This window comes from Sitophilus oryzae, unplaced genomic scaffold, assembly GCF_002938485.1.
Source record: "Sitophilus oryzae breed Bouriz unplaced genomic scaffold, Soryzae_2.0 scaffold_863_pilon_pilon, whole genome shotgun sequence".
NCBI classification, from domain to species: Eukaryota; Metazoa; Arthropoda; class Insecta; order Coleoptera; family Curculionidae; genus Sitophilus; species Sitophilus oryzae.
In genome coordinates, this window is record NW_022147487.1 from 1860597 (window position 1) to 1886277 (window position 25681).

The 25681-nt window shown below is 31.3% G+C and overlaps 2 protein-coding genes across 3 annotated transcripts; one reads left to right on the forward strand and one right to left on the reverse strand.

The window, feature by feature from the left end:
- Positions 1–439: 439 nt before the first annotated feature.
- Positions 440–3739, reverse strand: LOC115890354 (serine/threonine/tyrosine-interacting protein A-like). Its single transcript, XM_030910555.1, has 5 exons — positions 3504–3739; positions 3137–3297; positions 2814–3074; positions 2431–2757; positions 440–2379 (listed from the first exon to the last, which is right to left on the reverse strand). Exons 1-5 carry the CDS (start codon positions 3537–3539, stop codon positions 2313–2315), a joined length of 852 nt encoding a protein of 283 aa, XP_030766415.1. The 5' UTR covers positions 3540–3739; the 3' UTR covers positions 440–2312.
- A 248-nt stretch (positions 3740–3987) lies between these two features.
- On the forward strand, positions 3988–25681 carry LOC115890352 (zinc finger CCCH domain-containing protein 14). 2 transcript variants are annotated; one of them, XM_030910553.1, is made up of 12 exons: positions 3988–4181; positions 4235–4277; positions 4335–4594; positions 4652–4820; positions 4876–5049; positions 10978–11447; positions 17205–17447; positions 18758–18969; positions 19387–19587; positions 20458–20622; positions 22391–22575; positions 25353–25681. In XM_030910553.1, the coding sequence occupies exons 1-12, from the start codon at positions 4143–4145 to the stop codon at positions 25541–25543; spliced, it is 2352 nt and encodes a 783-aa protein (XP_030766413.1). In that variant the 5' UTR covers positions 3988–4142; the 3' UTR covers positions 25544–25681. The 2 variants fall into 2 exon arrangements, with proteins under 2 accessions (XP_030766413.1, XP_030766414.1); XM_030910554.1 differs by lacking the exons at positions 19387–19587; positions 20458–20622 and having other exon boundaries at positions 3989–4181.

Consider the following 25681-nt stretch of genomic DNA (forward strand, 5'->3'; position numbering starts at 1 on the left):
CAAAATTTTTTCCTTTCATTTTAGCCCATGGCCATCATCGATTTTTATCCAAATCGGACAACTTTGAAATTTTTTTGACAGCTGTCAAATTTGACAGCTCAAAATTTTTTTTCTTTCATTTTAGCCCATGGCCATCCTATATATCAATTTTTATGAAAATCGGTTGACTTTGAAATTTTGACATGTCATTAAACTGTCATTTTTTCAAGATGGCCGTTCATATATTTTTTTCATATGTATATACCCACAATATACCTATATATATATATAATTTTAGCCCGAGCCATTCATAAATAGAATTTTAAAAAATCAAAAACCTCAAAAATGCCGCCATTTTGATAGCTGTCAAAAATTCGGGTCATGCCTTGCAAAAAATGTATTGTCATCGGGTCTGAACCTACATGCCAAATTTCAATCTCCTACAATAAAAGGAAGTGGTTCTAATTTAGCTTACAAGATTTGTCCCGCAAAAACATACATACATACATAGATAGTTACATACAAAGCTTATAAAAATAGCCTCCAATGAGGACACTAAATAAAAAAATGGCCACTTGGCATTAGCAAGCCTCCAAATAAGTGGTCTTTATCGTTTTGAAAAGCTCTAAAGTGTGAATACTTTTGAATTGAACATTAATTTTGAATTGAATTGAAAATTAAACAGACTATATTTTGAATTATTTCCATAATTATTTGTGTAACCAGCAGCCGCACGTCCCGGAAAACCTTTTCCCATTCCAACAATAAAAATAAAATTGAAATAAAAGCACAAATACCTATGGTTAAATATAAGAAAAAATCGAATTAAAATCTTCCGTAATACGGCCCTACACGTCATCGGTGGAGGTTATGCATCGACTGAATGAGGCTGACTGTCGCTCGCTTAATTCAGTTAAGCATCGTCGGAGTGGGGCGTTTTAAATTCGAGCGTGGGAAAAATTGGCGAGTGTCCAAGAAATACATAGGTATAGGTTAGTAAACTAAAAAAAGTATGAGACATAAAAGTAGTTTCCAAAAATCTAATAATATACCGGGTGTTCCATTTAAAATAAGAAAGATGCTACCACTTTTCAAATGATGCGGCAACATTGTAACGGTGAAAATATTTTAGATAGATGGAGCAGGTGCCTTTATGTAAAAATTCAAATTTTTCAAAAAAAAACTATCACCGAATTTCCATAAACTTCTAATGTGCCATCGCTGTGAATCACCATATACATATAATTATGTTGCAAATGATCATACCATTGAATTTACTGTAGAATTACGTAAGGCAAATCAATAAATGTAACAAATTAACAATTTATTACGCAATTTCCTGAATTTATTACGTTATATACCATGCTATGTGTAATAATTACACATTTATTACACTAGAAATAAAACTATTAATTTGTTACATCTACTCATATACAAAAATTTATTTTAAACCAACTGTAGCTTATTACCAAAAGAATTAAAAGTGTTACAAATTAAGAATTTGCTACTTCATTCCTCCAGGGATGGGTATTTAAATTACTCTTCCCGTTTTTTACATTTTGCAAGCAAATATGTGCGTAAAAATCATTAAAACGACCAAACATAGTGAAGCATATTGAAATATCTTTTTTAAAAAGGTTTTTAACAAATAACAGAGTTTTTAGAGAATCTTTAGACCGAAATTTTTTAACAAAAGTAAAAAACACGTTCTTTTTGACTAATTTTTTACGCCAAGATTTTTCTTGCCCATCCCTGGATTGCACTAAAAAAATTATTACATTCTTTACAAGAAAAATGTGTAACAAATTCCCAATTTGTTACAGTTTTTTTTAACAATTATTGAGTAAAATACTCTAAAAACAAGCCTGGTTCAAGAATAGTCTAGATTTCTACAGCTACACAATCATAGACTTATTACATTAAAATTACAGCATAAGAGATCTTTATACTGTGCCTAAAATATAACAAAATAAAACGCAACAACTTTACAAGATTTCTTTAAAAACTAAATAATAATAATAACAACAAGGTGTCGGCCACAGATGTTACATACATATGTACAATTCTTTCTTCACTTTGTATAGGGCAGTATTATTAAGTGTAAATAAAACGTCGAAAATGTGTAAAAAATTGTTATTTTTACACGTAGAAAATCTAGTTTTTTACAACTCCAAACTATTTCTATACCATAAAAAAATCTAGTTTTTACACCTAAAAACTATTTTTTACATGTAAAAAAGACTATATTTTACACGTAAAAATCTAGTTTTTTACGTTAGGGTTTTTTCACTTGCCCATCCCTGATATGAATATAAAAAATTCATGCTGTGAAATCATCGAGAATCTGTGATACGTTCTTTTAAAAATGTTCTGTTAATATATTTTTTTCTGTTTGTGATTCTTAAAATAAATATACTTTCATTAAAAATAATAATGATAATAATATTCTACCTTTGTTCTAGCCACAATTTGTACAGGTTTTTCTCGAAATCGCTCACAGTGGGGCTGTTGTTCTTCATTATGCTTTCTAAGTCATTATAATCGCAAGCTATTGGACTAGGCGGTGGTTGAATCAATTCGTAGTTCAAAGAATCGTTTATTGATTCACTCAGTTGCTCTGATTTACGTTTCTGTCGAATCTTACTGGAAAAGGAAGATTCTCCATTGTTTAGTGTTTGTCTCGCCTTGTATATTGGTTCGTACTCAGAAAGTTGAGCACAGAAACCTTCATTGGGGTTCACAGAAGCCCTTTTTGTTTTCACAAAATTCAACGCCTCACTAAAAGAGATTCAACAAATTAAACTAACATATTTTAATTATTTCCATTACCTTACTTCAAACCAATCCCAAATTTTTCCATGACATAAGCTAGAACTAGGGTTGCACTTCGAGAATTGCCATTGTTTCCATGAACAAGTACTTTAAAATTCTTCGAATGGGCTTCATCAATAAAATTCTTCACTTTTGGGAAAAACCTGATGATATTTTCTGTAACCTGATCCGCTATGTCCAATGTAAGATACGTAAAAGAGGGATCACTAATTTGCGGTCGGATAATATGTGCTTCTATGTCTTGCCGGACACATATTATATATCTAAAAAGAAAAAAAAAATAAGAGGTGTACACCAGCTACAGTTGGGAGAAGAAAAACCTTACCTTATACCCTTATCGACAAGGTTACTGAGGCAGTGAATTTGTGCAGCTGCATAAGGCCCTAAAAATACTCCTGGAATGATTTCTTGCATGTTTGTGTCGCAAAAGTAGTCCCAAGCAGGCGTCGGATACAAAATTGTCGCTCTGTTGCTAGCGTTGTTTATCTGATACAGAAAAATCCTTGAATTTCTAATTTCACACAGAAAAAGTAAGGTTATGAGGCAAAAGCGCCAAAAAAATGTTAGCAAATTTAAAGAGTTCTTTCATTACGTTCTCCATAAGTAGCAGATTTTCAATGAAATATTTATTAACATTAAAGTACAAAAGTTTATCTAAATCTTTTAATGTGAAAACTAAAATTTCTACATACCTCATCTTCATAGTGAGATGGAGTCACATCAATCATGACTGACTAGGGCTACCAGTAAGAAAACAAAAGATATTCTAACAGACGAAAATATACACTGAAAGATTTCCCCACGATTTCCCGAAATTAGATTAATTTGATTGCTAACTCATGGTAAATTTCTGGCGAAAATTTTGGAGGAAACCCATCGCACAACGTACTTCAAACAAGTATGCGACGTTGCCAGGTTGCGAGATAAAGACACGATAAAAAAATATGAGGAAAATGTCAGTTGCATTGACAAAAAAAAACGTTTTTTCCTAAGTTTTAAGCCCTAATTGATGTTATAAACAGTACCAAAATAAATAAAAGTATGAGTGCATTTCTTCAGATAATTTTTAATGTAACAAATAAATTATTTTTTAAACTTTAAATTGGTAGTTTCCTTTTTTATCAACATTCCTTAAAACATGTGACAACATTGAAATTTTATGTCAATTGTCAACTACCAATTGTCAATGTCATAAGTCATCAGTCACTAGTCAGATGTGAAGAAATTGGAGAATTTTGTTGTTGGTTTATATTTAAAAATAATATTTAAACTTATCGATAATGTTTTAATAGTACGTTCTATTCTAAATGTAAAATAATAACGCTTCTAACATGGACAACATTGGGGCCGAAGTGGGCCAAAAAATGCGAGTAAGTATCGATTTCTTTTGCAATGAACAATTCTATTTATAAATTGCTTTCAGAGTGCTATTAAGGCAAAACTAATGGAACTTGACTGCTATGTAGGTATGTATAAGATAAATTTAAGTAAATCCGGCTTAAATAACTGATTAATTTATGCAGACGATGAATTACCTGACTACATTATGGTTATGGTGGCTAACAGACGATCAAAATCACAGATGAATGATGACCTGAACTTATTTCTTTCTTCTAAGACATCTACCTTTGTAAATTGGCTTCATATAGTGCTTAAGAAGCTTAAAGAGGTTACTGTAACTAATCCTGAGATTTATTCGAAAGTTAGTAAACGAAAAAGCACTGATAATCAAGTTGATGATAAAGGTAGCATTAAATTAAAGAAAGAGAAGAACTCCAAGAAGGTACATAGTTTCATAGATACTATAAGGAATAATTCTGTATTTAGATATGTTTTCTAGGTTAAGACAGAAGAAGATTCCGAAATAGTTGATAAAAAACCTGAAGTTACATTAGATTCTAATGAAAAGTCTCTTACCGATGATCTACCCTTAATAGCAAATAAGTTTAGTGATAAAAGAAGGATAGTTATAGAAAATGAAAGTAGTTTGTCGGTCTCAAACAATATCGGTAAGTAAGAACTATCTAATCAAGAAATAAAGTATTAAATATTGAAAAATTTTAGTTGATGATAACTTTGATATACCTCTCCTATCGGAAGTAAACGATAGCTCAAATGAAAAGGAGTTACAAGATATTGAGAGGAAAATTCACAATGTTAAAAGTAGGTTGGGATTGTTGGTTGAAAGTGATAATGAAAATGATGAGGAATGGATTAATAATCAATCAAAAGAAGAAGGTAGGTGTCTAGTATCTGTAGGTCTTATTAAAAAAAATCGAATTTTGTTTTACCTAGTGCAAGCCTAAAGTATGTACTGGGATGTATTTCAATAAAATATTTTAACTTCTACATGATGGATCAAAAAAGTGTTAGTGGATCAGGATGATATTTTTGATTTTTTTAAATGGAACATCCTGTATACTATTGCATTTTTGGATTCCTTTCTGATAATTAGTTGACTTAATCTTAAGATATTTTTTTTGATATTTGTTTTGATAGTTTTTTTAGACGGTTTGAGAGCTACTGTATGATCGATAAAAAACGGCATCCAGTTGGCTTGGAAATGATGATTGTTGACATTTTCTATATAATTTTACATATAAAATGACAGCGATCTTCATTTCATAGCCATCGCTGACGCTGTTTTTTTTTGACCAGACGGTATTTATAAACAAATGAATAAAACATATATTTATCAGTCTTTTTTAAAAAAATTATTAAAAATACAAGAACTGTCCTGAAATCAAAACTATACTAGGTATTTGTTATAGATGGTATGTACTTATTTTGCTTTAAATATCGTGATTTTAAATCATACAGGGTGTTCAAAATTTCTCGCCAAAATTTCTAAAATATCAAATAATTTTTTTTTTAATTTTTTTAAAGGGATGTATTTTTGTTAAATGCAGAATTAAAATTATATAACTCTTCTTGTATTTAAAGTATTTTTAAATTTTTAAAGGTTTCGCAAATATTAAGGTTATTTATTACCTTAGGTTCTTTCATCAGTAAATTTTTGTCAGAGCGACCTAATTATTTTTAAAGACTAATGTCATGTACGGAAAACACAAATTTTCCTGCGGATATGCGTAATTTCCAAATTTCGCACTTTAGAATAACTGAAATCTGCTATAAAAAATACATTTTGCGTTTTATTTTTAATATTTTTCTGAACATAATATAAACACAAAAATTTTCCTGCGTTAATAAGCTGTTTTCATTTTCTAAGGAAATTTATTAGACTTTAGAATAGATGAAATCAGTTATATAAAAAATAAATATATTTTTGCTTTTTAGAAGCCTTTACAAACGCAGGAAAATTAATAATTTCCTGCGGAAATGCCTGTGCCTGATTTTCATTTTCCATTTTTGTAAGCATAAATACATAAAAAATTATCACTTTTGAACTAAAAAAATCATTTAAAAGTGTCTAAAATGCTAACCAATCTAATAATATTTTTACAAAATCACAGTTAATTATTAAAATATAAAAATCACAGCTTAACACCCTCCACAAAGAAAAGCTAACCAAAGCAACCCAAATGCTAACCAACCTAATATTTTTGCAAAATCACAGTTAATTATTGAAATATAAAAGAAAACTGCATGATCCAATGATTTTTTGTTTTGAATCAGCCCTATTTACGTAAAGCTTTAATAAAAAACAAGAATAAGTGCAACATTCCGAGGTACTTATAGTTTACAAGAACCTATATTATCTATTCTACAAGAATTGTTATTCCTCCGAAAGATGTTTTACCCCACCCAACACCTCTATTCGCTCCCGGGTCCCGTAAGCCAAGGATACTATAGAGATAAGGATAGTTCGATTCCTATCTTCCTGCACTGTCAGTTTTTTTACGTCATCTACTGACCGAGTTGAAGTTGGCGCTAAAGATTTTAGACAGTGACAGTTATTTTTGCATTTGACGGACGAGCGCACAGTGCGTTGGAAGATAAATTTAGCGGGACAAAAGCGTTTGGTTAGAAATAAGCCAAAAAATGTGTACTGATAAGAATAAATAGTAGACATTCCAATTGATACAAAAATGCATGAATATTCTTTGTATTTCGATACATTTTTATCAACCAAATTTGGTCGTTTTCTGCTCAGCAAGGCAGAGATCATACGAAAACAAAATATTTACAAGTGCTTATACATTTTATTAGAAAGCCAAATTATGTTGAAGATTGCCAAAGGTATGTACTTTTCTACTGTACGTATATTATTTGTTAAAATCCTTCGTGCCTTTGTTCTGCAGATATCAAACTTTCACTTTTTTTTCAAATATCGATATATTGAATGATGTAGATCAACTCAAAAGTTACCAATAGTTACCAACACAGGTAGTCACAGTCACAGGGAATTCAAGCTTAACAGGTGAATGCCCAAAAAGATTCATTTCAATCGGATAGTATAAAAACAAAACAACTCCATTAAAAGGCACTGAGTTTAAAAAATTGTCTTAGATACTTACTATATATGAATTTACAATTACCGAGTGTTAAAATTAAAATTAAAATATTTATCTCATTTATTATTTTCAAAATAAAATATATTTTTTAAAAATAAATTATAGAGATTACGAATTAATTAAAAAAGATTACAAATTAATTAAGACACAAGATTACAAATTAATTTAAAAAAAACTGCTAAAGAGTTTTTTGATATCATAATTTTATGTATTTGGCAATAGTTTACAATACGGTTTTTGTGTGTCATTGTAGCGTTTTTTAAACCACTACCACTGCGAACGGCAGCTTTTCATCGGAGAGCAGTCGTGGATAAGGTATTTCACTAGAGAGAAAATGAATCAGTAATAATTAACAAAAGATATATAGATATTGGGCGCCAAGCATGTACAGAGAAAAAAAACACAGTTGTGTAATACTTAAAACTAATGACTATATTTATTCATGACGTTCTTTGCTGATACATGACATTTTAGAGTTCTAGTAAATATATAGTGGTTATATGTCAAAGAAAGTGGTGGTAGGAGTCGTACTAAATATCAATGAAAACAACTACGGTAAAATACAGGACATGTAAAGTTTAAGAGAAAATATGAAATGTAGCATTACTTTAATTAATTTGATATATTCCATATGATGCTAAATCGAAGATGTTACACCTGTAGATTCTAGAATCTATGTTTGATTATCCATCTATTAAAATAGTGCAATAATATCTATAAAAGTAATAATACATAATCAAGGGTAATACCATTACAAGATGTAATGCAATGAAACCTAAGATCTAAATTATATTTTAAAGATTATATCGACATGAATGTTCTTAACAATCTAACCACTGAACATAGTCTGTACGATATTACTTAAGATGTACGTTACTGTTTAAGACTGAAAATATTTTAGCTGTTAAAATGTAAAACTAGAACTTAAATATACACTTAGCTGTTCTTTTATGTAACCTTGTTTCAAACAGTAGCAGCGTGAGGTGGTCTAGCATCTCTGTACTGTCTGTCGGCGATCCTGTTGGTCAAAACAACAAAAAAAGGGGCCAGATTGAGGACACCATGAATCCTTACAGCCGCAGCCACTGATCAGGCTTAGAAATGGGAGTGAAGCAGCATGGGACTCAAGCTACATCCACGCTGTGGCACTTAGATGCAAGAAAAAATCGCTCTCACTGGGGACACTTGTCCACAGGACATCCGTACATAAGATAATGTCTGTACATAAGACACTACCCGTACCTTGGAAATAGTCCGTACCTTGGACACTGTTCGTACCTTGGACCCTAAAAATATGAAACTCTTGTTTAAAACCAAACAAGATCTTATAAACAAAATGAACCTACCTCGAATTACTTCCGAGGGCTCACTAAATAATAAAGAACCTGTCCTTCCTTCCATGTGACATTCTGGAGGACAAAAGAAAAGGGACGCCAACGTGCCAGCAAAATACAATTACAAGTTAGGTTGGGGCATCCGCAACTCTACCCTAAAAATACGCAGTAATAGTAACGAATCTAAAAGGATAATATCTCATCTTTACCTGTAGCTTCGAAATAGCAGCTGATTCAGATTATACAGCAAGATTTAAATAATCACCATTTCTCAAAAACTGGGACTAATGGCGTCTGACAGGCCAAACGTTCTAACCAAAAGTGAAGTTAAATCACAGAGAGTTGACAGAAGCGACGTTGACAGAGCGCGCCTCCACAGAGCGATAACAGGGTTGTGTCAAACGAAAACAGGGTTGTGGACTAGAGAACGTAACAATTCGTCAAATAAATCATCAGGCCCGAACGATACGGAATCGTGTGACGATATGCCAGACATCATATATTATATATAAAAAAGACATGTAACGAACTAAAAACGTTACATCATGTACGAATAATATCATAGTTTTATTATCTTGTATTTATTTATTAATAAATTAAGTTGTTAATAAATAAATAAATTTAACCATATAGTTGCTCTATATTAGACCATTTGCTACGTTCTTAGATTTTAAGTCCCAAACATTGCTCTTGAGATTTTGTCCCGCTAGAATAACCATCCGCCGCACTGTGGAGCGCTGGTCAGCGCGTGACGTAGCATTCCACGGCGACTACGACAGCGGCGATTTGACGCGATCGAACCAGATCGAACAGTCCTAGAATATATACAGTCCTTGCCCGTGTGTGACTTGCCAAAGTGACATTGACACATTTCCGCAGGAATTTTTTTGTATTTCTTTGCTCGTAAAGGCTCGTATAAAACAAATACAAGTTCATTTTTCATGTAACTGATTTCGGCTATTCTAAAGTCAAAGCATTTTTTTATGTAAAATAAAAATAAAAAATTTCCGCAGACACTTTTTTGTGTTTTTATGTTGTTTAGAAAAATGTCTAAAACACACCCCGAAGACTAGTTTTGATGTAACAGATTTCGGCTATACTAAAGCCCGAAAAATGAAATTGACGCATTTCCGCACGAAAATTTTTGTATATTTGCACTCCTAACGCCTTCTAGAACGCATATATAAAGTCATCTTTTATATAACAGCACAGATTAGGTATCCTATAAGTATACAGATAAAATCTTGTCCCTAATTCGTGGTACGAAAATTGTTTTTTATGACGATGTGCAAACGAGTCAAATTTCCTGTGCGCAAAAATAAACTCGCGTAAAATAACAATAAACAGCGTAATAGAGAGATATCGCTAAACCGAATAGCGTGCATGGACGTTAATAAGGCCAGGTGTTATTTCCTTTACGTGAGGTGGTATTAACTCTCTTCATTTATAGTTATCGGATCGGAAAGAGTTCTGTTCGCGTCGCGTCCGCTATTTAAACTTAACCTAACTTTGAATTTAAAACTTTGACATTGTTTTGTTTACTAGGTATTTTAAAACTAAAGTGCTTATTTCCAGTGCTTTATTGTTCAACGTCTGCCAGTGGGTTTAGGGCAACAAGCAACAAACAACAAATTCTCTTAGAAGGGCTAAGTCGTCATCTGCTGTAAACCTATGACTCTTTATAGGTTCTTTAGTATTGGAAGAGGTGGAATCCATATTTTGGCCTATATTTATTTAACTAAAACTAATCCCAGCTACTTAAATATCAAATTACCTAATAAAACTAAAGCAATAATTCAAAACAATTCAAACATAACCTAAAATAAAAGATATCGCCGGCCGGCTCCGGTTGTCAAATACCCGCACATGCCCATTTAAGCAATTTTTAAACGTTATCAGAGGTTATTTAGAAAGAGCGCTTGGTGTAATTGATCCGCAAATTACTCAGGCGGTAACGTTATGAGCGGGTGTTGCGTTAAAAATTGACTCGCGCATATCGTAACCATGATAAGGTACGCGTAAATACTGGATGACGCTATTCGGTTTTCCGATATCTCTCTAATAACTGTGCCGGTCAGGCGCTGTGCACAATTTTAGAGGCCATAAGTGGGCGTGCTATGTGCGCAAACTAGTCACCTAACTAGTGCCCGATTCCGAAAATTGGAACCACGAAAAACAATAAAGAAAAAACAAAGATAGATAAGATCTATATAATCTGTGATAACAGATTTCAGCTAAACGAAAGTTGAGCTGTAAAGGGTAATTTACATTTTTTTCCTTAAAATTCTTATTTAAGTGTGATTCTTTCGACTGATATAAAATAAGTACAAAATTTGAAGGATGTTATAATCTTTCAGATAATCCATTAGCCCATACCAGGCAAGTCAGTGTTATAAAAAAGAAAATAAGCGGCTCGGAACTGACTAAACTTGCCGAGTCACTGCTTGCCGCTGAAAATATTGAGGAAACCGACCAACAAAAAGAAGAAACAACCGAAAAAAAATCAGTTCATCAGAGAATAACTTTTGAAAATGACTTTAATAATGACAGTAACGCTTTAAAAAGTGACAAATCAGTTGTGAGGAAATCTTCAGTACTCGATAGACTCGGAAAGAGAACTGGAAGTCCGGATTTTTATGGAGAGCCGAGAAAAAAGGTTAGCCTATCGGAGTATAGGAGGGAGGAGGAAAAGTATACGGGGTCTGTCAGAAGTAAGAGGAGGAGTAGTTCTAGAGATAGGTCGAGAAGTCGAAGGTATAATGACAGGAGGAGTGGGAGTAGAGAGAGAAGTCCAAGAAGGACTAGAGGGAAGGAATCCAGAAAAGAGGTAAGTAGTTTTTTATTTTTATTTTTGTATAATCGCAAATAATAAATTCACCCTCGAGAAGGGATGAAATAAATAAATAAAATTATTTTTTTGAAATTTCGGTTCCATTAAGTTCAAATAAAAGTTCTAGAGCGTTCAATTTTACCTAAAAATGGTCTCTATAATAGCTTCTGAATAACGGTCTAGGTAAAGCATCTAGCTTATTTACCAGCTCAGAATTAGAATTTAAAGTTAGTAACTCGCATTTTTTTTTGGAGGACACTGTCATATTTACTTTAAACCAATAATAAACGAGAATATTTGTATAATTTAATAAAATTACCAGGGTTGGCATGATTTAAATCAAGTTATTTTTTTAATTTTAATCATTTGATTTATATCAAAAAAAAATATATTTTATTGAAACTTTGTAATAAATAAAAAAATAACTGTAAAAGTTATAAAAATGTGTCCTAGAAAACTATATAAAATATTTGTATCACAGATATAACAGATAATAAATCAAAAAATAATTGTAAACTTTATAAAACTATATAAAAATAACTATTCATCAATTTAATTGTTGGACCGATTTTTAACTAATTTCGTGTGAATTCCGGGGTTGGCAAATATCATAATATTTATATAAATATCAAATATCGGATATACAAGGTGTTTCAAAACAAATGCGAAAAACTTCAGGGTGTGATTCCTTGTTCAAAATAAAGGGTAGTTTGCTTCATAAACGTTGGGTCAAAAGTCAACCATTAGGGAGATATCGCGGTACAAAGATGGCGGAAAAATAATGTTTTTATTTTTTATCTTGAAAACGAAAAGAGATAGACTAATGAAATTTTATGGAAGCATTACTGTTATGAAAACACCATTTCTGGTAATTTTTTCTCTTTTTTAAAATGAGTGGAAGGGGTTTAAATAAACTACCCCTATCATTCTTGTTAACGAAATTTAAAGAAAAATCTTATCAAACACATGCAAAAAAAAAATTAATTCTGATAGTTTAGTTTGTTTAGAAACTTTTTATCTCTTGTATTTTTTTTGATAAAACTCACCGATTTGAAATTAAAAAATAAAATGTAAAGCATTACATGTCAGGACAAAAAACATCTTCTGATAAAGAATCTAGTGGGCTGCTGTAATTTTTTTAGGAAAAAATCTAGTCGGCCGCTGTTATTTTTTAGGATGTTTCTAATATTATTTTATTTGACATTACTCTACCGCAATACGTTATTATCTAGATGATTATTATTATCGTTATTTTCTTTCTAAGATTCTGAATCTAAAAATGTGTTTTGTCCTGACATGTAAAGATTTACATTTTATTTTTTAATTTCAAATCGGTGAGTTTTATCAAAAAAATACAAGAGATAAAAAAGTTTTTAAACAAACTAAACTATCCAAATTAATTTTTTTGCATGTGTTTGATAAGATTTTTCTTTAAATTTCGTTAACAAGAATGATAGGGGTAGTTTATTTAAACCCCTTCCACTCATTTTAAAAAAGAGAAAAAATTACCAGAAATGGTGTTTTCATAACAGTAATGCTTCCATAAAATTTCATTAGTCTATCTCTTTTCGTTTTCAAGATAAAAAATAAGAACATTATTTTTCCGCCATCTTTGTACCGCGATATCTCCCTAATGGTTGACTTTTGACCCAACGTTTATGAAGCAAACTACCCTTTATTTTGAACAAGGAATCACCCCCTGAAGTTTTTCGCATTTGTTTTGAAACACCCTGTATATCAAGTTTTGATATTTATTTTTGTTTCTATTTTTTATGTAAAACTGGCGTTTAGTATCAAGTAAAATCAAGAGCTCAAGCAAATATTTTTATTTCAACTTAATTATTGTTGCTTTGCACATAATAGGAACAACATTAAAACATAAATATATAAATATATAAAAAATATACAGAAATTCTAAAAAAATAAACAGAACTTCTAAAAAATAAACAGAAATTCTAAAAAAATAAACAGAAATTCTTAAAAATAAACGGAAATTCTAAAAAATAAACGGAAATTCAAAAAAATAAACAGCTATTCTAAAACTAACAACAAACAAATTTATATTTGATTTATTAATTTTATTAATGGTAAATCATCGTCAGATTCGTCGGCAAGGTTTTCGGTACATTTGAATTTTCCCAGATCCAATCAATATTATCTTTTTTGTTTTTTTTTTCATTCTGATTGTTGTATTTAAATAAAAAAGTCAATTTTCCAGCTTTTTTGTTCCATGTTGACTTTTTTAACGTAGAAATTTAAGAAAAGAGTTGAGTTTTATTTTATTTTATAAATATCATGATATATATCAAAGACATTATAAAGATAGACCGAACATCTCATTCATAAATACTCGTTGGTAGTGTATCAAACATTCCAATGTGTCAAACAAGGACAGAAGAGACAGAGAAGTCTAAAATTTCCGACCCCGGTAACTAGGCGCATTTGGGATTGTTCTAATGGCCAGTGACGTATCGTTTTTTGGAGCGAGTTTAATTAGTAAACTAAAAGTAAATTAATTAGTAAAATTTTTACTCCATATTAATATACTACATTAACACTTTTTCGTCAGATGAGTTTTGTTATAAGGTCTAATATAATAATACAATTAATATCCCACATATACTTATGTTGAAACGTTAGTAGTTTTCGAAAATTACTCCAACGTCGATTTTCAATTTAAACTTTCAGTTACTTCTATATAACCTTTCAGTTACTTTTGGATATTTACAGGGTGACTCAGGCTTCCAAAACAGTTCTATATTAGGTTTGTGGTTGGTGACTTTTCTTTCAATTTTTTTTTCAGAATATGGAGGCATTTAGGCACATATTAGACATTTTTGTAAACACAGGTGGCCGGAACATATTTTCAAACCAAAGTTGTAGATTTGCCATTAAATTTCCATTCCAGAAATACCTAGGGTTGCCACTTGTCCTTTTTTGAAAAGGACAGTCCTTTTTTGGAATAACTTGTCCTTTTGACTTTTTTTGACTTAAAAAGTCATTTTTATTTACGTATTTTCCCTGAGAAAATTACCTACAGCAAACAGAAATATTCTTTTCGCCCAAATTTAATTAGGAATGTTATAAAACTTAACTTATAAATAAATTTTTCTTGTTTAGATTGGCAACATTATTTAGAACTTCCCGTTTAATCTCAAATGATAGTTTAGGTTTTAGTTTTACCTTTTTTTTATCTTAAAAAGAGCTTTTCAAAATTAGTACCTAATTAGTACCGATTTAGTTAGTTCGCAATCGATAGCTTCCTGTGAAGTACTGTGTAATAGTTGTTTAATCTTGTATTATTAATAACTTTCTATACCTAAAATCAATATTTAATGAGAAAATTGTGTTTTTTTTTGAAAATATAGAACAAGATTTGACTCTCTCTCTTTCGGTCTTCTTCTTGTATTATGATGGCTCTGATACGAGGCAATTGCCTTTTAGTCTCGCAATAGAAGGCATTTATCATTAAAAGTATAAAATCTGTGTGCTACAGTATGGGATTTCTGTCGAATAATAATGAATACCTATTACGTTTATTTACAAATCCATTACTTTTAAAGGGAGCTTCATCAGATAATCAAATTTTAGTTAAATGTCCTAATCTTCATGAACTGTATTAAGCATATGTGTTGCGGTTTGAATCACCCTGTATGTTGACAAAAATATTTTGAAAATGTGCGTTACAATGGCCCCCATCTTATGTAAAAAATTGAAATAAAAATCACAAACCAAAAACGTAATAGGTAAAAAGCTTTTTTGGAGGCCTGGGTCACTCTCTATATAGGTATGTATAAAACTAGTAGCCTAAGAATTATTTACAGTTCGTCCCATTCTAAAAAAAGTTAAACACACCGTACAAATAACTCTAGGAAGATGTATTTGTACGGTGGTAAAAAATTGTCTAAACAAGGCCGAAGGGGCAGATATAATAAGCAATAAAATGTAAAAAAGGTCGGTAAACACCTTTGTTTATTTGTTGAGCAAAATTCCTTTAGAATATCGTATATAATGACCGAAATAGGACGCAATTTTAAGAAAAAAATGTCACTTTCTGGCTTATAATAAAGTTTCAAATGTAATGTTTATATTCAAATTTGTTATGATCTACAACAGTTAGGTAGTAATTGAGACGAATTATAATTCAATTACCAGCTACTACGTTCTTGTTTTAATAGATCAAAATTCAACAAATATAATTAGAAATTATTTTAATTGTGAGAGGTTCCCTTGTGGGACGCCTATGTACGATTACGGCGCGGCGGAAATAATACCTACCTATGAAAAGACAAATTCGGGTAATTTGAGCTTATTTGTCTACACATTTGACACTGTCGTACCATATTGAAAATACGCAGATTCAAAAGTACATTAAACAAAAACAAAAACTACTGAAAAACAATGAAAAGTTCACTTCGGACTTGATTCCGACTTCAAACACACCGTAAGCTAACGTAGTACGCTATAACGGATCATGGGCCGTCGCGAGGGGTGGTGGGACGGACGGCTCATTTCATTCTGGAAGACTAGCAGCGACGTTGCCAGTAGTTCTAGACGTTTCAGCACATTAAACAGTAAACATAACTCTGGTTAATAACCATATTATTACGCATGCTTCTTTAAAAATAAACTATTAATTTAATTAAGAAATTGAGATTTATTGATATCCGGTGAAGGTTTTAAAGTCACCTTTTCTGCAAATCAAACTAAGTAGATAGGCGCAAATTTGATATGTGGCAATGTCGCCTTCTCTATCTCAGTTGATTTTTACAGTACGTAGTCAACCTCCGAATGTTTGATCGGGTTAAAATGCATAATGTGATATCTGTTCTTCCTAAATCTATGATATATATCAAGGTATAAATATCATGATATATATCAATGATATATTATATCCGATATATATCATTGATATATATCATGCCAACCCTGGCTCTCAAAATGTCGCAATTTTTTTTTTAAACTTTCAAAGTTAAATAACTCGGTTATTTTCAATCTATTTTAAAAATGGTAAAGAGAAAATATGTTTCTTTTGGCCAGATCTACCACCCCTTAAAATATCTGCACTCATTTCTGGGACACCCTGTATATCTCGCGATGCGGGACTTAATATCTTACCGCTACTTTACGACAAGTCGTATTTATATATTCTGCGCTGTGCTCGTCGTTTTGTGGAAATACCCAAGCTCACCTGATGATGGGGTAGGGCCCCGAAACCGGTAGTGAGAGCAGGTTGATCCACATTATGAAGAACACAGCGTGGAATTAATTTCTATATTAGCAGTTCAGGGCAAGAAACTCTTATATAATTTTATTATATATCTCTCTATACCCATGGAATATTGACATTCTGTATAAGGCAGTATTTTGTTTATTAATGCAACACAATATCTGATCAATAAATAAACTTCAGTAAATATTTAGTATTAAAAACTTTGATAGCCTTTAGACATGAGGCTTTCAAATTTTTACTACAATTTCATAAAATTGAAAATATTTCAAAAAAGGTTTAAGTGTGATAGTCCTTAATCAAATTTACCTTTATTTCAATCGTAGAATCTAAAAATATAGTAACACACAGGGTCTCTCATTAAAAAAACACATAACACTATAATTCCAATGGCACAAAATTATTATTGATTGTCGTTCCACAGCCAGTTTTTTTACAATACTCCATATCGAAAAGCATAAAAATATTGTCTGTATTGAACAAAAAAACTGAATTGAAAATATTTTTTATTTTTTGCTTAATAGGGTATATTGTCGAGACTGGGTGTCCAATCTAAAGTGGCCGTCATTAAAAAGCCGGAAACGTCAGAAAAAAGTGATGATGAGGAGGAGAAAATTGTGAGGGAAGTGCCCAGTTTGATCAAGGTCAAGCCCAGGGTTATACCGAACGATGTTGCGGCACAGGCCAATAAGAATTTACTTTTAAAGGCTGTGGCCGAGGCTCAGAGGAGTATCGCGCAGACGCCAACAGTTGGAAATAATTTGAAGGTAAGTAAATTGTCATTTTTTGAAGTTTTTTGTCATTCTGTCTAGGTCCTGGCGTTTTTAGATATATTTAAAATTTTTGTTTAATTTCAAGGATGGGTGGGCAAAAAAAACTTGGTGTAAAAAAACGATTTTTTACGAGGTACGATTTTTATGGTAGTTTTTTTATGTCCTGACATTTTTAGATTGATTTGAAGTTTTTGTTTAATTTCAGGGATGGGTAGGTAAAAAACGTGCAAAAAACTGGCTTTTTACGTGTAATATACCTTTTTATAGGGTACGTTTTTATGTTTAATGAAAACGTATACAACTAAAGTGTGTTATATTATATGTTTTTGTCGTTGTATCACAGTCCTGACAGTTTTATATAGAAGATTTGAAATTTTTGTTTAATTTCAGGGTTGGGTAGGTAAAAATCCTTTGCATAAAAAACTACATTTTTATGTAAAATATAATATATCTATATTTTTACGTGTAACTTTTTAGGGTTCCGTACCCAAAGGGTACCGAAAATTTTTGTTTAATTTCAGGGTTGGGTAGGTAAAAATCCTTTGCATAAAAAACTACATTTTTATGTAAAATAAAATATATCTATATTTTTACGTGTAACTTTTTAGGATTCCGTACCCAAAGGGTACCGAAAATTTTTGTTTAATTTCAGGGTTGGGTAGGTAAAAATCCTTTGCATAAAAAACTACATTTTTATGTAAAATAAAATATATCTATATTTTTACGTGTAACTTTTTAGGATTCCGTACCCAAAGGGTACCGAAAATTTTTGTTTAATTTCAGGGTTGGGTAGGTAAAAATCCTTTGCATAAAAAACTACATTTTTATGTAAAATAAAATATATCTATATTTTTACGTGTAACTTTTTAGGGTTCCGTACCCAAAGGGTACCGAAAATTTTTGTTTAATTTCAGGGTTGGGTAGGTAAAAATCCTTTGCATAAAAAACTACATTTTTATGTAAAATAAAATATATCTATACCGTTCGGTACCCTTTGGGTACGGAACCCTAAAAAGTTACACGTAAAAATATAGATTTTATGATAAAAATTTTTGTTTAATTTCAGGGTTGGGTAGGTAAAAAAAGTTTAATATTATCTTTTTATTAAGTTCATTTTACGTGTATTTTACGCCACAACGTAAAAAATAGAAGACCCAAGGACTATCCTGCCATCATTTTTATTGAGCCAAAACGTCGAAAAGATGAAAATACTCATGATTTCTATATTTTTATATTTTTTTAACAATTTTAACTAAAGTAACAAATGGAATTCAGCTGTCAAAAACCGTCCTATTTCTTTACAGCCTGATGCATTATATACAAAGAGGTTTAAAGAAAAAAATGGGGATCAGAAAGATAATAATTCTGTTAAAAGGATTGATGAAAAGGAAAAATCCAAATTAAAATCACTAATTCAACAATCTGGTAGTAGGATGAGGAGCTCACTAAACGTGAGCAGCGATGAGTACGACTCTGACGGAGAATACATACCGAAACCAGTGAGAAATGTTGAAAGGTAAGTGTAACATAAATAATAAAAATTTAAATTTATTATTTTTTGATTTTTTCCCTAATTTTAAATACATAGTTTCCATAGCTTTTCATTAAAAAAATTAGTTAGGAACTTACTCAAATATCTACAGTGCGTTCAATAAGTATATTATGTTTCTCAGAAATTTTTATTTTTACTTATATACTATAATCAATTTACTTATTTTTATCTGCAGAATATTTTGTTGAAGTTTTCTTGTTACAATTCGGACCACCCTGTATAACTATAAAAATTAGTAATTTACTCCTTCCCTAGTTTTTTTTTGTTCGTTGGGAACGTGTAAGACATTAAAAAAGGGATCACTCTGTATATTATTATGTGAAAACCGTCCATACATATTTGAAAACATATAAATATTTCAACAAAAACTAATTTTTTTAGAAACCTTCCTAAATATATACCATCGGTGAAAGATAATAATAAAGAGTGCGACGAATCTCATCAAAACAACAACATCGTTGAAACAAAATCAACAAAAATCGTTGAAGATCAACAACAAAACAACAAACAGCAATTCATTATAACGTTAGACGGGATCGATAAAACGCCGTTTACGGATAAGAAAATTTCGGCCAAAATGAGGTATAAAACTTCTTAATGGAAATATATCGTACTATCGCACGATCGAGGGAAAAAAAACGGTGTCTTATGGTCTTCGAAATGATAATCAGTAATAATTTTTTGTGTCCCAAAAATAATATTTAAACGGATAAAAGCGTACAAGTTTTTAGACCCACAAATTATCATAGATTGTCATTTCGAAGGTTACCATGACAACGGTTTTTTTTCGATCATACAGTACTTTGTTTTTGGAGATTCATACAAAACATACAGATGCTTATTCTTTAACGATATTTTTGATATAAAGCCCCCTTTACACGTAACGCTTTACCTGTCGGGTTAGACGGATTAAACAGGTACCTTAAAATTTTGATGTACATATTTTAAAATTTTATAAATTGCGTTCTAGTGGACCGAATTTGATGATTTTTTAAGCAGTATGTAGCTAAATTATTTGACTTTTTAGTATCTCTTTCTAAATTAAAAATGAAAGTTTCTATCTGTCAATTATACGAGGGGAAACAAAATGTTGATATTTTGGTGAAAGTTTGAAACACCCTGTGGAATATGTTAAGACAGCAAGGAATTTACAAATAATTTTATCGTCCAGGGACGAACTTTTTCGTTAGTTTGTTTCTTGGTTCATCTCGATAGCTTTATTTTTGTTGGAGATATTCGCTTTTGAAGAAGACACTCACATTTTTTCGTAATTTATACATTAAAACCATGCCTTAGCTTTTGGTTCCAGTCTCTAGATACATTTTGACTGAACAGGTAAAATTTTATGTGTAGACTGAGCATAAGATCCTAAAAAAACATTTAATAAACCAATGCTATCTGTATGTTTTTATAACTCAAAACACCCGGTATTAGCAGTTATTTTGTTTGTAGGCTCGAAGGCAGGAAAACTCCTTCGCCCATTGTGTTTGATCACAGCGTAATATCGGACAATAAAGTTAAAGTTAACCCTACACGATCTGATTTGCCTACACGTGCCGACATACCGGACACGCTGCCCGTTGTTCACGTACCTTTAGCCGTCAAAAACAAAGAGAGGTAACACTGTTTTTGTTTGATTGGTAGATTTTTGGTAGTTTTTTACTTCTGAATTGCTTATTAGAAATAATGTTTAATGATTATGTATGGATGGATTATTCACCATCATTAGAGGTTCAGTTTTAGTAGTTGCCTTAAAAATAATTCAGAATCTTTACGTTTAATGTAATTTTTTAATGTTATTTTTTAATCTTTAACAAGGTCGGATTTGATCTGCTTTAATATTTAAATACTTTGTAGTATATTGTTTTTAGAGTTTTTTTTAAATACAAAAATTATATATGATCGTCATATTTAAATTATATATGATCGCCATGTATAAAATTATATATCGTTCATATTATATAAATTATACAGGGTCGTTGATGTATGGAAGCGGTCGATTATTAGGTAAAATGTACGAGGTACCGCAAAAAGTTATAGGGTTTTTAATGTCTATTAGCAAGTAATAAATTTTACTATACAGGATGTCCCAGAAATGAGTGCAAATATTTTAAGGGGTGGTAGATCTGGTCAAAAGAAACATATTTTCTCTTTACCATTTTTAAAATAAAATGAAAATAACCGAGTTATTTAACTTTGAAAGTTTTAAAAATAAATTGCGACATTTTGAGAGCCGTCGGGGGAAATCGGCAATTTCCCGGATCTCGCCTTGTTCACCGCCCGCTGTTGCCGCAACTAGAAAGTCTTAAAAACTACTTGCAAAATTCCATAACATTAAGTGCCCCTACACCTTCCAGGAGGAAGTATGCAAAATTCACACTTTAGGTAGAGTTTAGAAGCATATCCACCTTCTTCGGATTTGTATAGGCCATCGCTTTATGTAGGTATGTATGTGTATCGCTATTAAATTTAAACAAAAATACACTTCTAAAATGATTATGAAATAGAAAAATAAGAAAATTAGGGTACTTTATCAGTTGTATTTACATTCCAAGTTATGCGACTATGTTGTATAAACGCATATTAAAATTTTGATTGTGACTGTGCTTATGCTTAATACAAAAATTAAGATTATGATTGCTACTATGTTGCAGTCCATTAAAATTATTACTGTGAATTTATAAACATTTAGAGTGTAGGTATGGTAGGAAGTGGCAACATTGCATTCACTCCGAGATTCTCTCCATGCACGGTAAACGAATTTCCGGAGAGTGAACAGTGGCACTCAAAAGTTTTTCAAAATTTTCCGGAAAATGTCAAGAAAAATATAAAATTTCCAACATTTTTTTTTCGCATAAAAAACCTCATAGGCGTGTTTCTGGGGTTGAACTATACTACCAGTTAAAATATTTGCACTCATTTCTGGGACACCCTGTATATGGTCGGTCATAAAGTCGTGGCACATCAAAATTTATTTTTTTTTAAATGGACCCCCTGTATATTATTGCATAATATTTCATTTTTTCCTTCACTTCTAAGCAAAAATCGAAATATTCACAGACACAATGTACCTCAAACCAATCGTTTCCGAGTTATTGACTGTTGAAAATATCACTTAAACCATTCGATTTTACTATAATAACTACTATAACTTTTCTATTTCATTTTTGCGGTTACTTGTATATTTTACCTAATAATTGACCGTTTCCATACATATCAGCGATCTTGTATATGATCGTTGTAATATGTGTTTCATATATAATTTTTATATTAATCATATATAATTTGATATAACGATATATTTATATATTTTAGATTTTCAATATGTATTAATAATTAAAATATATGTTATGCAAATTTTTAGTGTTTTTTTTTTCTTTTATAGGTGTAAATATTGGCCAAACTGTAGACAGGGAGACAAGTGTGAGTTTGTGCATCCCAGTCAGAATTGTGAGGCGTTTCCTCACTGTAAGTTCAGAGAAAAATGTCTGTTTCTTCACCCACGCTGTAAATTTGGTAATTCTTGTACCAAGAGGGAGTGTCCTTATGATCATGTCAAGTCACTGTCAAGTAAGTATGCTACACTATTTTTTTTTAATTTCTATTTTTTATATCACAACCCAAACAAGTTTTCACCTTTCTACCATCAACCCCTATTTTTTAATAGCGATATTAGTAATTTAATAATAAGTCACGCTGGGAAATGTTTAGCTTTAGGGCTAATTTTCTTAAGAGACTTATATGTTATAACACGGTAGTGCAATGCAAAATTTTATTCAACAGCAGAACTGTTTCATGTGCAATCTCTAATTGATTTGAAAGGATCTACCAGTTCTACTTTATTGTTGCGAATTAATAAATTATCAGGGTGCGTTTATGTTCCTATGCAATATAGATGTGCGTCTTTTTTTGTAAATATAGCACTGTCATTAAGATGTCGTTTAGATAAATCGCGATTTTTAACGATAAAATAGTGAATTATCAACCAGCAAGTCAGATTTTAAAGAAAAATGATTCAGGAAGATCTTCCGCAAGAAATTATTAACCAGGCAGAGGCGACTACAGCACAAATACTGCCAGAAAAGTCTCGTAGGAAATTTATAACACACTAGTTTGTTATAACTTCAAAAACTCACGTGTGTTTTATTTATTTTATATGCATGTATATGTTACGGTTAAGGTGCAATGTCCGGTTAATGTCGACATCTTGGTAATATCGAGAATAACACACAATCAAAAACATAACCAAACAACCAAAAATAGTTTTCATACAGTACGTCTGTCCGTTCTGTAGCTAAGAGGTATCCATGAGAGGGGAAACGATATTCTCTCGAGGTTTTTCGTAAAAAATTAGACGACGCGTTGTGACGACTTTTCTGTCGTTACCCGAATAGAATGAAAAAAGAATCCGTTGCTCAGGGTTAGAGGAAAGCTGGGTTCGTAGGTAAGGCTTCTGACTCACAGTGACTTTCTAATGTTGTTAAAAATTAAAAAAAATGATAACATATATAGGCTGCAGAGATTTTAATATTGATGTTAAGAATTCAAATAGGTATGGTCAAAGACAGTGAAAAGGGCGCCACTTACTTTGTTTATGAGAGTGGTAAAGTAAGAAACCAAAAAGAAAAATACGATATCACAACATAGCTAAAATAAAGTAATCAACAGCATTAAGGGTCTATTATGTTTATCAGGAATAAAAGTCAGAAATATAACTATCCTACATTAAACATTTATTGAAAACGAACACAAGTATCATCAATTAGTCACAGTGATCCCAATAAAACCGCAAGTTATTTTAAATAGATTTGAATTTAGTAACTGTATTCTTTGAACTAAGTAAGCTACTTAATAAAAACAGGTGAAATTTATGTATGTCTCAATACGATGATGTTTCAAACATGTCGTGTACAAAAACCTTTAAAATGAATACGTGTTAATAATTTTCATATAAAATATCATAGCTAAGTAAGAGTGTACTGTACGAATCAAATTATAACTTATAACGTTAAATAAAAAATAATTTTGACTACAATATGTGGGATAAATAGTGATAATTTACCAGGTTATTAAATCTGTTGTCTCAAAATTATAAAATAAAAGCGTACCTTGTGTATCAAACTTAAGAGACTTATCTGTATATAGTTTCTTATGATGTAAACAGGTAGTTAGGTATTCTCCAGACTAACAGAAGTGGATGCAGATGACTATGGCAGGAGAAGTCCTCGACATCAGCCAAAAGAACGATTGTAATGTCAGGAACACTGTCTTAAGGTCTGCATAGGTCCATACAAAATGAAAGTGGGTGAAACATACAATAGTTACCGCATACCATGTGGTAATTACTGAGTACCATGTGGTAGTTACTCTATAAATAAAAAATAGTTCTCAGGACAGATACTAAATAAAAAAAACAACTTACGGTCTGAAAATCAGCTTTACATAAATATATTCAAACCATATGCCGATCCAAACCAGTAATTAAATACTCAAATAAACGAAATAAAAAACGGAAATAACTGACATAGAATTTAGTTAGATATGGCTATATAAAATGGCGGATAAATTTACGGTGATCATTCCAAGAAGAAACCAAACAAATACGATCTATACTCTGGATTGCATACTTTACAAGGTTTTCAAATTTCCAAATCGGATACCCATGCAATGGAAATCGAAAAGTGGATTCAGAGTGCTTTTCACTGGGAAATTTGTCGGACGCCGAAACACGCGTCTTCTTCAGATCCAAATTCTCAGAAAAAAAGACCTTCTTCTCCGTTTCAGAACCGAAGCACAAAAAAACCTTTTCACCACAGACAAAATGAGAGAGAAAAAAGTGATATCATATGATCGAAATCATTAGAACAGAAAATCGCAATCCACAGCGAAGTGAGATTCGGACAAGTGAAATGCAATTGAGGAAGTTTGGCATATAGCGAATAGATGGCGCTAATAAACAAGACAAGTGAACTGTAATAAATGAAGTTTGACATCTAGCGAATAGATGCGCTAATAGAAATTAAATATCGAGACAAGTGAGCTGTAACAAATGGAGTATGGTATCTTTGGCATCTAGCAAATAGATGGCGCCAATACTAAGAAATTTAAATAAAAATAGATTTTTAAATTCAATTTTATTAAAGGAAATAAAAAATGCTACAGCGTCCCATCAATAAAAATTCGACAATTTGCAAGTAGCCAATAAAATGAGTGGGCGGAGCGATTTGCGGTGACGTACTCGTCAAGTCGACGTATAAAATATATTGCTGTTTATTTAAATGTTTTTTGTCCGCATTCCTTTCATAGACACAGATCCAGCAGACGTACTGTATATGTTATATTTTCAGCTACGAGGTTAACCACTGCCGTTCCGGTGTTGCAAAATTGCAAATTTTTCCCCAACTGTACCAACGTGAACTGTCAATTCTACCATCCGAAGCCGTGCATGTACGGGCAATATTGTAAAAATATGGCGGAATGCAGCTTTTCGCACAATTTCCCATTTACAAAAAAGAATTTGAGATGGAAATCTAAGTGAAAAAAGTTGATTTTTCTGTAAAAAAAGTGAAGAAATTTTTAAATATTTTGATGTATCTAGTACAGGAATAGATAGAAGTTGTATATTATTTTTTTTTCTTTATTTTTTTGGACTTAATTGTGATGAAGTATATTTTAT

Excerpts from the sequence above, each read along its gene's own strand:
- LOC115890354 (XM_030910555.1), bottom strand. The coding sequence starts at position 3,539 with ATGATTGATGTGACTCCATCTCACTATGAAGATGAG. Across the intron at positions 3,298-3,503 it reads CATCTCACTATGAAGATGAG|ATAAACAACGCTAGCAACAG; the intron begins GTATGTAGAAAT and ends TTTCTGTATCAG. Across the intron at positions 2,380-2,430 it reads AAATTGTGGCTAGAACAAAG|AATCACAAACAGAAAAAAAT; the intron begins GTAGAATATTAT and ends ATTTATTTTAAG.
- LOC115890352 (XM_030910553.1), top strand. The coding sequence starts at position 4,143 with ATGGACAACATTGGGGCCGAAGTGGGCCAAAAAATGCGA. Across the intron at positions 4,278-4,334 it reads GGAACTTGACTGCTATGTAG|ACGATGAATTACCTGACTAC; the intron begins GTATGTATAAGA and ends TAATTTATGCAG. Across the intron at positions 11,448-17,204 it reads GGAAGGAATCCAGAAAAGAG|GGTATATTGTCGAGACTGGG; the intron begins GTAAGTAGTTTT and ends TTTGCTTAATAG.